The following is a 12625-nucleotide window of genomic DNA, read 5'->3' as shown; positions in this document are numbered from 1 at the left end:
TACATGGTTCAACAAATAATTCTTGTTAAACATCCTCTATTGTTTGGATTTTTCAATTTGAATATCTTTGTATGAGTTAAATAGTTTTTCATTATTTCTTAATAACTTTCACTGTTTGCTCTTTAAATTTCATTTCAATCCCTAGAATCTCTTTTCAACTTACTAAAATTCATGTTCCATTCCATTATCATGGCTGTGGCTAGATTTACTAACTTATATAAATACATGAACTTCCTTAAAGATTCTCTGCAATCAAATAAGACTCTAAATTATGTCAAATAATTTTCTAGTTTCTGCTTATTGTAAATAATTAACTAGAATCATTTTTGCCTCGATCTTTAAATACCTCTCTAATCCAACTTTTCTTTACTGTTCAACAAGCTGCCTTAGCTCTCACTGTGCTGGCAACCCCTTCCAACCCATTATCTCTGTCATAATTTGACCTCAACATATCTTTAAAAACATTTCTTCCACAGCTCATCCTAAGGAAACCTGTACTTCAAACTGGTCTCTCACTGTTCCCCAAATATGCCATCCTCTCTCCAGCTCTATAGCTTGGCACTCACCCTCCTCATCTTCTCCAATGTTTTTCCCAGCCTCTTCAGAAAAACCAACCTGTTACCTTCCCTTCCAAGCTGTTGGACGGAGCTGTGGATATTTTACTTTTATTCCTCAACGTCCTCCAACTCCATCTTTCTGTTTTCCTGCTATTCTCTTCTATGGAATGCATAGAAGGCTATTCTCTTCTGTGGAATGCATTCCAAAGATGACTTCTTGTTCCAGACCATGAACAAGCCTCTTACTCTTCTTCTTTGATGATTTACACACTGCTCTAAGTCCAAACTTTCCATTATTCTCCCTTTATTCTGGCCTTTATCATGGTTTGGTTCATACTGCCTTTGAGAGTGAATCATTCTTTGGCTATTCCTTTCTCCCTGTTTCTCAATAAGCATCCTTTAGGCGTATAACAAGTAGACAAATCTTCCACATGAAATATCTGGGTTACATTTTTAATTCTATACACTTACTCCCTGGGCCAATAATAGAATGGATCTCCAGAAAGAACAGACATTCAGTTGCTGAATGGAGGAAATGTTTCCTTCCCTATTCAAAAGCAGCCCTACTGACTAATTAAAGAAATATGTCAAAACAGTTCCCAAGAAGAACCCATATGTCAGCCAAAGAATTAAATATTTTGAAAATGAGAAGAACCACTTGGTCTATTTTTCAATAGAGATTGAGAACAAAGGAAAAGAAGAAAGACAGAGCAGGAATAAATCAGAATTCAAGCTGAAATAAATATAGAAATCTCTAGTTGTAATGAAAAGGAAAAGTATGTAAGCTTAGGACTCTGGTGAAGCCCTAAGACATTATGTACATGCCTAAGGTTTTCACTACATTTCTAACACTTGCCATAAGCTTTTGACCAAAACCAAGCCCTCCAAAAGGAAAAATGGGACACAAAAAGGTCCTGAAATGATGGGCAATACACAAAGCCTTCTGCATGATATAAATATTTCTCTACCACAACGTGCTTCAAAAATAGTGGTGGCGGGGGGAGGGGAGTGCCTGGGTGGCTCAGTCGGTTAAGCATCTGACATCATGGCTCAGGTCATGATCTCATGGTTTGTGAGTTTGAGCCCCACGTCGGGCTCTGTGCTGACAGCTGGGAGCCTGGAGCATGTTTCAGATTCTGTGTCTCCTTCTCTCTCTGCCCCTCCCCAACGTGTGCTCTGTCTCTCTATGTCTCTCAAAAAATAAATAAACATTAAAAAAAATAGTAATTGGGGGGGCCGTTAGTGAGCACTTGAAAATGTCAGTGTTTTTCTAAGAATGGACTTCATAAACTGCCAAGCACTATTTGAATGTACAGTATTTATTATTACTACACAGAAGGGCAGTTACCTCTCACCCACTGCTGGGTAACAAATGTATTAAGTGTGTTCCACTGCCCCCTCCAAACTTAAAATTGGAAAAGGAGTTAGAAAAAGAAGAATACTGGGAAGGACTTAGTTCTTCTCTTAAACCCATGTTACCCCCTAGGGAACTGGGATCCTAAATGCCCAAGTAGTAGGAATGAGAGGTGCTCACTCAGCAGCAGAATGTGTCATAATTTGGCTGTCTGCCTTCAAGGAGCAAATAAAAAATATGTGTTTAAAGAAGCAGGGCAGCTGCCCAGCGAGTTTGGATGCCCACCCCTTGAGTACTCAGGACTCTTTTTTCCTTAGTCAACCACTCATGCAGTCTCTGAGACGCATCAGACTAAAGAGTAACGATATGTAGTTGTTTTGGGTCCTGAAGTTCCTGGAGACAACAGCATCACTCTCTTCCTTATAACCCTCCAGAGCAGTTCAAATAAGACCCCATCACAAGGTTTCCATCTTTGGGTTGTATGCAGAAATGGTTAGAAATTCTTCATCATTGGTTCATTCAATAATACTTACTGATACTGTATCACAGTTGATACTGTGGGTATCAAAATGAGTAAGAGAAATAACAAATGTCATATATGTATTACACACATGCACACACACACACACCACTGCTATGAATAAAGCTTATCACTTTGTAGGTTGTAGATACTCACTATCAATTTCCTTCCTCCCTCTTTTTACCTTACAGCTCCACCTTCTAACTTATTATTTTACAGGGGACAAGCAAACAAATAGTTCTGTTACAGTGAAACCTGTGATATTATATATGATATGATGTGAAATGATATGACAATAAGTGACCAGAGCAAGTGGCATGTTAGCTGAGTCCTAGGCAATAGTTGGCATGGTGGTCATTGGCCAGTACAGAGGAATAAGAAGTATTCCCATTCACAATTCAATGTGTCTGCATTTCAAGAAACACAATAAATATTTCTTCTGGAGTCTAAACCATAAAAGAAAAGGTCCTATCAATTTAAATGGGAACTATTACTACTAACTGCTTTACCTAAAAAACAAAACAAAACAAAACAAAACACAAAAAGAAATATCAGAAGAAAATTCAGATCAGAGCAGAGAAACTAATTTTTACTAACAATCAAATGGAAAAGAAATTCTAAATATCTGTGAAAAACAAGGCTAAGTGAACTATTTCTGAAGCAACAAAAAGACCCCTGAGCAAGAAATTTTATAATCATCCTCTTTCTAGGTCGGAACTCTCTCAGAATGAGACAAAGAAAAATCTGGACCTGGAATATGAGGAATACATTAGGAATCCATTCACCACACTAACAGACATTTGTTTAACAAACAGATGGAGGGCCAGAGTAATCAGATGTAACAGGAAATGGGAATGGAATAAGGGGAATACATGAAAAATTATGACTCTAGAATAAAGGGCGAAACATTTTTAGAATGTCCATTAGGTTACATTAGCAGAGAAGAGAAAAGAAATTCCTAGAATATGATAAAGGAAACAACCATTTTTCATGTTTCTCTACAGGAAAAAACCCAGTATGCTTTGAAAAATTAAATTTGATATTTTAATGTACCTGAATAAACACTAAACAAATTCTGGAATTTAAAAATTCCTGGGGCTCATTCCACACAACACAGAACAGGGAGGAAGGAACAAGGAATCCTGCTGTATGAAACAAATGACTTGTTTTGGCTTTCTTTCATTAAGCATAAATAAAGGGTGTCTTAAAAGTATATAGGTAGGATCCAAGAGAGTTAGTGGGATTTTTGTTTGTTTGTTTGTTTGTTTTTGAAGAAAAAGCAAACCATCATAAAGAAAAGATCTTGGGAAGTACACAAATTTCATTAAAATATAATCGCACTTGCAGGAACAATTACTGTGCTGTACTGTAAGGGGAGCTGTTGGCACATAAGAGCAAAGTGCACATATGAGCTCATCCACCAGCCTCGGCAAGACCCACTTCCAGCTAGAAGCAGTCATGTTTCAACACCTCCGATTCCCTAATGCTGACAAGCTAAACAACTTGTTTTGTCTCTGGGAGCTCTTCTCTGGTGATTAACTGCTTATGGTGAATACTAATTATATGAAAGTACAGTATTGAAGAAGTGGTGTCCTATTTCCTCTACCTGCAGCCTTGATATGTCTTTGAATCTAGAAAGGTACTGGGTAGAGACACTGCAAACCAAAAACAAGAAAAATATTTCCCTCCCCCGTGGTAAATGAATGTATCCCCTTCTACTTTTTAGTATAACAGAGTTCACTGACAAGAACCCTCCTTTAATGTTTGGACTCCAAACCAAACAGAATTACAACATAATAAAGTGGATGTTTTCAAGGCCTTTAATAATCATATGGATAAACCTGCAGCAAGAGTTCACAAATTAGTAACTATCAGTGTCCTCAATTCCCCATGTCCCATGTTGAAAATTTACCCCAAATTGTCAGTTCTTAGGAAGTGCACCTCAGATTAAAATCTTCTCACCAGGGAGTCTATGAGAATTTGTTCTTGTGTTTTAAATCCTAAGTGCTTGTTAAACCGCCAACACTGCAAAATTAGAGACCATTAAACAATATAAGGCAGCAAGTGATTAAATCTACCAAATACACATTCAAAGCAGCTTAAGCTACTTTTTAATTAAAAATAAAATATCACTGGCTAAATGCAGATGTCTTAGCTATCCAGAAAAAGTTAGAAGGCTGTTCAAAATGCAAAATGCTGCAGATAGGCCATATAGAAAAGGAGAAATAGGGGAAAGGGTAGGCTGGGGAGGCAGAGCCTTGCAATGCAGATCCGGTTTAGGCAGAGGACAAGAAGGGGGAGTCCTCATGGCACTATGGGGGGAGGACTTCATGTGGCTGCTGATTAAATAAGCTTTATCAGCCAAGTCCTCAGAGGAGACAGGGTGTTTCACCTTCTTTGGCAAGGAGAACGAGTTGAGTAACAGCATCTCAGAAAACTTGGGCACTGGAGATGTATAGATGGTCTAAGGAAATGTTAGTGCTATTTTTAAACATAGCTTGAACTAACTGATAAACAGTTCCTGAAATAATTATTAGCAATTGGAAAAGGAGGCGTGGGGGCTTTTGAGTTAATGGAATCGCTTACATTGAAAGAAATTTTTACTGTAAAGTTAGAAGTATATAAACATTGTAGCTTTAAGTTGTTCCTACTTGTTTAAAGAAAAGAAAAAGGGCCAGGGGGGCTTAGTCAACATTGGGCAAGAGGCCAAGAATCTGAAGATCAGACTTAAGGCTGGGATGATATCATTCACTCTGAAGTCTTGATACTCTTTCTAAAGCATGAGAAAATTTACTGGTAAAACCTTACCTCACCCACACTTTTCTTATTTTTAACTCTATTTTTTTTCCTCTCAGGAATAATTTTCTAAATCTGCTTTCTGCCTTACATATAAATGTTATGAATTTACATTTAGCTTCCGACATGGTCTTACCTAAAAAGCTTGCCCTAAAGTAAAGCACAGGCACTTGGTAGCTACAGGAGTATAAAACATGATATTCATATTTAATCACTTGGCTTCCCGTTGTGGTCTCAGTCACTTCAGAATCATCCAGGGGTAGTTCTAAAGCCTCCTGAAAAAGAGAGAGAGAGAGAGAGAGAGAGAGAGAGAGAGAGAGAGAGAAAATGTGTTTGTCATTTAAAGAAAAAAAAAAGTACATTAACACAGAAAGGGAAAAGAGGAGGTTTTCTTCTGGCAAAATAACAGTTAAACAAATATAGGACTATGAGGTAAGGAAAAGGGAGTTTCCAACATTAATGTTTAACATTTGAGTCGTGGGTAAATAGTAAAACCAGAAAACATTAGCATTAAGTAATTCCAGATTGTTTTTGAGAGACAAAGCAGCTCTGGGTAAAGAAACAAGAAGGGGGGAAAAAGGCAAAAAGATCTATTGCAACAGCAACTCTGAAAAATCTTTACTGTACAATTTTAGCAACAAGATGATGGCTATACAAGCTACCTTCTTCCCTACCTGTGAAAGCTAAAAACATCCTAACAATTGAACAAGAGGCTGTGAAATGTCCCTAAAGATTCTATTGTACTTGCCAAAAAATGATTCATTGTGTGCTGAACAATTCCCAGTTCCATTTTGAATAAGAAAGTTATTTTGCAAGAGGTTGAGTTTGTTAGGTACATTTCAAAACCTGAGATGAGTCTGTTTTCTTTATTATTGTGCTATCGGTGGTATATTTCTACAATAAATCTTGATATTTATAACAGAATAGATGGCAAATATTAATGTCAACTTAAATACAGTTTTTGTAAGCATAGATGGCTCTAGCCAGCTCACTTCTCACTAATCATTCCTTACTGGTGGATTTTTTATTATTTGTGAGTGTTTCTGAGGAATTTATCTTAATGTTTGGAAGCAATTAATTGGACATGTTGAGTCAGAATCTGGTTCCATCCACACTCACTTATTTATTTGGACTGAAGAATTTCCTTTGAAATTAAATTAGTAAAAGGAAAGAAGCAGGTTGGTTTGGCTCATTTCTACCTCTCATTAAAACAGTAACAACAATGAACAATTGGAAAGAGTTACAGGAAAGATTTCAAACTTTATCAATAAGAAATAAGGTTTCCTGTGGAGATAAGTAAAGCCACAGACTGCTCTCCAGATCCGTATCTGCTTTACTAATTCCCCACTCACAGTCAATGCATGGGGGGAGATATTACACTGGATAAATCACAACCTAAGATACGTACAAAATAGTTTTCACTATACTCCAGTAAACACTATCAATTAAACACAATGAATTAAATAACCAGAGACAAATCACTGAAATATATATTCCAGATACAGAAAGTTAATCCAGTAGCAAGAAAGAGGTTTTTCTGTTTGTTTATTTGAACTGTCATTAGGCAATGTTACCTGTACCTCCTTTTAAAGCAATTCTTCAAACCAAATTCTTTCTTTTTGGTCAAAGATTAGGTTGGTCAGCATTTATTTATAATTTCTTTTCTTTTTTAACATTATAAAGCATCATGTCTTTGTGACAAAAAAAATAATTGCAAACACTGCACAAGTACATAAAAAAAAAAGGGAAATCTCCGTCACCCTAGCCCTTCTATACCCCAGGTATGTAATAATTTTTAGCAGATTAGTGTATACTTTTAGAATTTTTTCGCCTACAAACACATTCACACACATACACCCACTCACCCACCCCTGATTGAATCACAACACATACACATATTCATTGATTAAATCATGGGCATCCTAGCATGTCCGCCATGTCAGTACTATAGATTTTGCCCTTTCTTTTGATGGCTTCACTGTATTTCAATACATGACTGTGCCATAGGTTGTTCAGTCATTTGTTTTAGTATGTCCATATTGCTAGATATTTTAGGCTGATTATAATTTGCTGCTACTACAACTAATAATTCAATACATATGTTAGCACATATATCCTTTTATACCTCTTTTTTCTGTGGTACAGATTCCGAAAGGGGGCATTATTTTAAGAAAGGGTATGTACATTTTAAATTTCAATACATCCTGCCAATCTATCCCCAGAAAAAAAAGGCTGTATCAATTTATATTCCCAGCAAGAATGTAGGAGAATGTCTTTTCCATATCCCATAAGTACTTGAACATTATTTGTTATTAATTTTGCCTATGTGATGAATTTTTATTTTTTTTATTTTGTGAGAGAGAGAGAACGTGTGAAAGCAAGCAGAGAGAATCTTAAGCAGGCTCTCCACACTCAGTGCAGAGCCTGACGTGGGGCTCGATCTCACAAACCATGAGATCATGACCTGAGCCTAAATCAAGAGTCAGACACTCCACTGACTTAGCCACCCAGGGGCCCCTGATGAATTTTTAAACATCATTTTTTGGTTGTAAATTCTAGATTCGTGATTACTAGTGAAAGTGAACATCTATTCATATGGTTATTGGCAATTTGCATTCTTCTTTGATTGCCCTGCTCTTATCCTTTTGCCTATTTTTCTGATATCTGGTTTGCATCTTTCTTATAAAATTATATATACTCTTTATATATTAGAAATAACATTATTGGATATAGATATATCTCTCTGCATCATAGAAAAAACAAAGGTGTGCAAGGATATGTGCGATATGTAGAAGTACATATATAAATATGTACATATAACATTTTCATTCAGCTTTCTTTTTAACCTTGTTTCTTATATATTTTATCCTGAAGATTTTTTTTTTACTTTTATATAGTAGAATCTGTACATTTTCTCTTTGCAGCTTCTGAGTTATCTGTCTTCATTAAAAGGCCTCCTACTTAGGCAAACCATAAGAGCCTCTTAAATACAGAGAACAAATTGAGGGTTGATAAGGGTGGGGAGGGAGATGGGTTAAACAGGTGATGGGCATTAAGGAGGGCACTCTTTAGGATGAGCACTGGGTATCATATGTAAGAGATAAATCACTGGGTTCTACTCCTAAAACCAAGGCTACACTGTATGTTAACTAACTTGACAATTAAAAAAGAAAGGCCTCCTACTTCACCCCCACCTCACTCTCAAAAATTACAAAAATGTTAAATTTTATTCTGCATACAAATACATGTTTTTAAATTTCATTTAGATCATTAATCCATCTGAATTGTGTTTTCGTGTATGGTGTGAGGTAAGGATTTTTTCCAGATGATTTCTAATAGTGCATTATTTCCCCCATTGTTTTTTAATGCCACCTTTACTATAAATTAAATGTGTGTGTGTGTGTGTGTGTGTGTGTTTATTCCCTATTCTTCTGTATTGAACTATTTCTCGTCTTAGACCATCATTGTCCAATTCTTAAACAAATACTGAATTGGGTTACTAATTTCTACATAAAACTTCAGATACAGACTGTCTGAGACTCAGTCCTGCTAGGGAGGATGAAATTCCTAGAAAGAAGTTTCCTTCACCTAAATTCAAATTCAACACTCAGGTATGCACTGGGGCTGATGCCAGATTACATGCCAGTAGTAATCAATTGGGCATAAATCCAGTTTCTCTGGAACAGTCAGGAGACCCAAGGAATAAGAGAGAGGGGACAGAACACACTTTCTGAAGAGCCATGAGAATTCTCACTGTAACCACTATTCTCATCAGCAAGATACCTCTGTGGGGATTGAAACTTGAGCACTCTCCTCATTGGGAGTGCTGCTATGTCTCCCAGTGCTGCTCTAGCTGCTCTGGGCAGCTAGCTATGGGCAAAGACATTTTTGCATCCTTAACTCATATTAAATGAATTTCAATCCTTGACCTGTGTCTGCTAGGATCCTTACATCATTCACAGTCACTGTTATGACGCCCATGAAAGTGTCATGCAATGTGGAAATCTCAGACTTCTACATCTTTTCTGCTTTCCCTTCCAAAAGTACCAAATGGTTGTAGACTACGGTTCTTGCCTTATTCATCTTTGTATTCCCAGAGACTCTAACACTGAGTTGAGAACCACAGTAAACAGTACTTTCTAATTCAGTAGCAAATCTGTTTCTTCCCATCTAAGTATTCTACAACACACTTCATAGATAATTCACCAGCAACACTATCCCCACAGCAAAGTCTGAAAAGAAGTAAATGGAGGAGTAAAAATGCAAAAGATCACCAAAAAAATAATAAACAAATGGCAAATAAAGATGTTTAACATCATTAGCCATCAGGGAAATGCAAATTAAAACTACAATGAGATATCACTGTGTATCTATCAGAATGCCTAAAATAACAAATAGTGACACCTTCTAATGATGGTGGAGATGCAGAGAAACTAGATCTTTCATACACTGCTGCTTAGATCATAAAATCATATGGCAATTTCTTATGAAACTAAAGATATAACTACCATATGACCCACCAATGTACTCATGAGCATTTATCTCAGAGCAATAAAAAAACTGTACACGAATGTTCATAGCAGTTTTACTCACAACAGCCCAAAACTTGAAATATTTCAAAGGTCTTTCAATAGGTCATGGTTAAACAAACTCTGATACATCACACTACTCAGCAATTAAAAGAGCAAACTATTTTGTTTTTGCTTTCACTTTTGTTAAGTTTTTAAATTTTAATTCCAGTATAGTTAACATACAGTATTATATCAGTTTCGTGTGTCCAAAATAGTGATTCAACAATTCTATACATTACTCACTGCTCTACATAATAAGTGTATTCTTTAATCCCATCACCTATTTCCCCCACCTCCCTCCTGGTAACCATCAGTTTGTTCTCTACAGTTAAAAGTCTATTTCTTGGTTTGCCTCTCTTTCTCTTTTTTCCCCCCACTTTGCTCATTTGTTTTGTTTCTTAAATTCCATATATGAATGAAACCATATGGTATTTGTCTTTCTCAAACAGGCTTATTTCACTTAGCATAGAAGTCTCTAGCTCTATCCATGTTGTTGCAAATGGCAAGATTTCATTCTTATGCAATCCCTATCAAACTACCAACAGCATTCTTCACAGAGCTAGAACAAACAATCCTAAAAATTTTATGCTATTACAAAAGACCCCAGAAAGCCAAGGCAACATTGAAAAAGAAAAGTAAAGATGGAGGCATCACAATTCTGGACTTCAAGTTATATTACAAAGCTGTAGGTTCAAAACAGTATGGCACCAGACAAAAATAGTAACACAGATCAATAGACCAAAAACCCAGAAATGAATACACAACCACATGACCAGTTAATCTTCAACAAAGCAGGAAATAATATCTAATGGAAAAAAGACAGTCTCTTCAACAAATGGTGCTGGGAAACCAGGACAGTCACATGCAAAATAATGAAATTGGACCACTTTCTGACATCACACACAAAAATAAACTCAAAATGGATTAAAGACCTAAATGTGAGACATGAAACCATAAAAATCCTAGAAGAAAATAGAGGTAGTAACCTTTTTGACATCAGCTATAGCAACTTCTTTCTAGGTATGTCTCCTGAGGTAAGGGTAACAAAAGTAAAAATAAACTAATGGAACTACATCAAAATAAAAAGCTTCTGCAAAGTGATGGAAACAATCAGCAAAACCAAAAGGCAACCTACTGAATGGGAGAAGATATTTGCAAATGTTATATCTCGTAAGGGGTTAGTATCCAAAATACATAAAATACTTATAAAATTCAACACCCAAAACAATCTAATTAATAAATGGGCAAAAGATATGAGTAGATGTTTTTTCAAAGAAGACATACAGATGGCAGACACATGAAAAGATGCTCAACATTACTCACCATCATGGAAACACAAATCAAAATTACAATGAGATATCACCTCATACTTGTCAGAATGGCTAAAATCAACAACACAAGAAACAGCAGGTGTTAAGGAGGAGGTGGAGAAAGGAGCATCCTCTTGTACTATTGGTGGGAATGCAGACCGGTGTAGCCATTCTGGAAAACAGTATGGAGGTTCCTCAAATAGTTAAAAATAGAACTACCCTACAAGCCAGTAATCACATTACTGGGTATTTACCCAAAGAATACAAAAACACAAATTCAAAGGGATACATGCACCCGGATGTTTATAGCAGCATTATTTACAATAGTCAAATTATGGAAGCAGACCAAGTGTCCATTGACTGATGAATGGATAAAGGAAGATGCAATGTGTGTGTAGTACACAATGGGTAGTGCAAACATTTTAACAATATTTGCTCTTCCAACCCATGAGCTGGAATGTCTTTCCATTTCTTTGTGTCCTCTTCAATTTCTTTCAGCAATGTTTTATAATTTTCAGAGTACAGGTCTTTCACCTTTTTGGTAAAATTTATTCCTAGAAACTTTATTTTTGGTGCATTTGTAAATGGAATCATTTTCTTAATTTCTTTCTTCAACTTTGCTATTAATGTATAGAAATGCAACAGATTTCTGTACATTGATCTTATATCCTATGACTTTATTGAATTCATTTATCAGTTCTAATAGTTTTTTGGTAGAATCTTTAGGGTTTTCTACATATATATCACATCGTATAGAAATAGTGAAAGTTTTACTTCTTCCTTACCAATTTGGATCCCTTTTATTTCTCTTTGTTATGTAATTGCTGTGGCTAATATTCCCAATAGTATGTTGAATAAAAGTGGAGAGAGTAGACATCCTTGCCTTGTTCCTGACCTTAGGGGAAAAGCTCTCAGGTGTTCCCCACTGAGCATGATGTTAGCTATGGGTTTTTCATATAAGGCCTTTATTATATTGAGGTATGTTCTCTCTAGACGTATTTTCTTAAGGGTTTCTATCACGAATGGATGTTGTACTTTGTCAAGTGCTTTTTCTGCATCTATTGAAATAATCATATAGTTTTCATCCTTTCTCTTATTGATGTGATGTATCTTGTTGATTGATGTGCAAATACTGAACCACTCTTGCATCCTGGGGATAAATCCCACCCACTTGATCATGGTGAATGATTTTTCTATATACTGTTGGATCTGCTTTGTTAGTATTTTGTTGAGGATTTTTCCATCTGTGTTCATCAGAGATATTGGCCTGTAGTTCTCTTTTTTTTTTTTTTTTTGTGGTGTCTTTATCCAACTTTGTATCAAGGTAATGCTGGCCTCATAAAATTCCTCTTCTGTTTTTTATAACAGTTTGGAAGAATAGGTATTAAATCTTTTTTAAATGTTTGGTAGGATTCACTTGTGAAGCCATCTGGCTCTGGACTTTTGTTTGTTGGGAGTTTTTTGATTACTGACTCAATTTCATTGCTGGTAATTGGTCTGTTCAAATTTTCTATTTC

General features: G+C 36.0%; 1 protein-coding gene across 16 annotated transcripts in view; it reads right to left on the bottom strand.

Annotated features, from left to right (window-relative positions):
• Positions 1-12625, bottom strand: part of ATG10 (autophagy related 10) — a 427978-nt gene that overhangs the window by 90598 nt on the left and 324755 nt on the right. For 15 of the 16 annotated variants that reach the window (XR_003413818.2, XM_053224540.1, XM_053224550.1 and 12 more), the window contains one exon: positions 5364-5502. Coding sequence is in view for 14 of the 16 variants with exons in the window: in XM_053224540.1 (XP_053080515.1) it covers positions 5364-5502 (139 nt within the window). In the remaining 2 variants the exon portion in view is untranslated. Of the gene's footprint in view, positions 1-5363; positions 5503-12625 lie in introns of those variants that run through there. The other variant, XR_008299455.1, reaches the window with a different exon arrangement.

Source organism: Acinonyx jubatus, chromosome A1 (assembly GCF_027475565.1).
Source record: "Acinonyx jubatus isolate Ajub_Pintada_27869175 chromosome A1, VMU_Ajub_asm_v1.0, whole genome shotgun sequence".
NCBI lineage: Eukaryota > Metazoa > Chordata > Mammalia > Carnivora > Felidae > Acinonyx > Acinonyx jubatus.
Note: the sequence above shows the minus strand (reverse complement) of the source record. Positions and strands in the feature narration are given on the sequence as shown.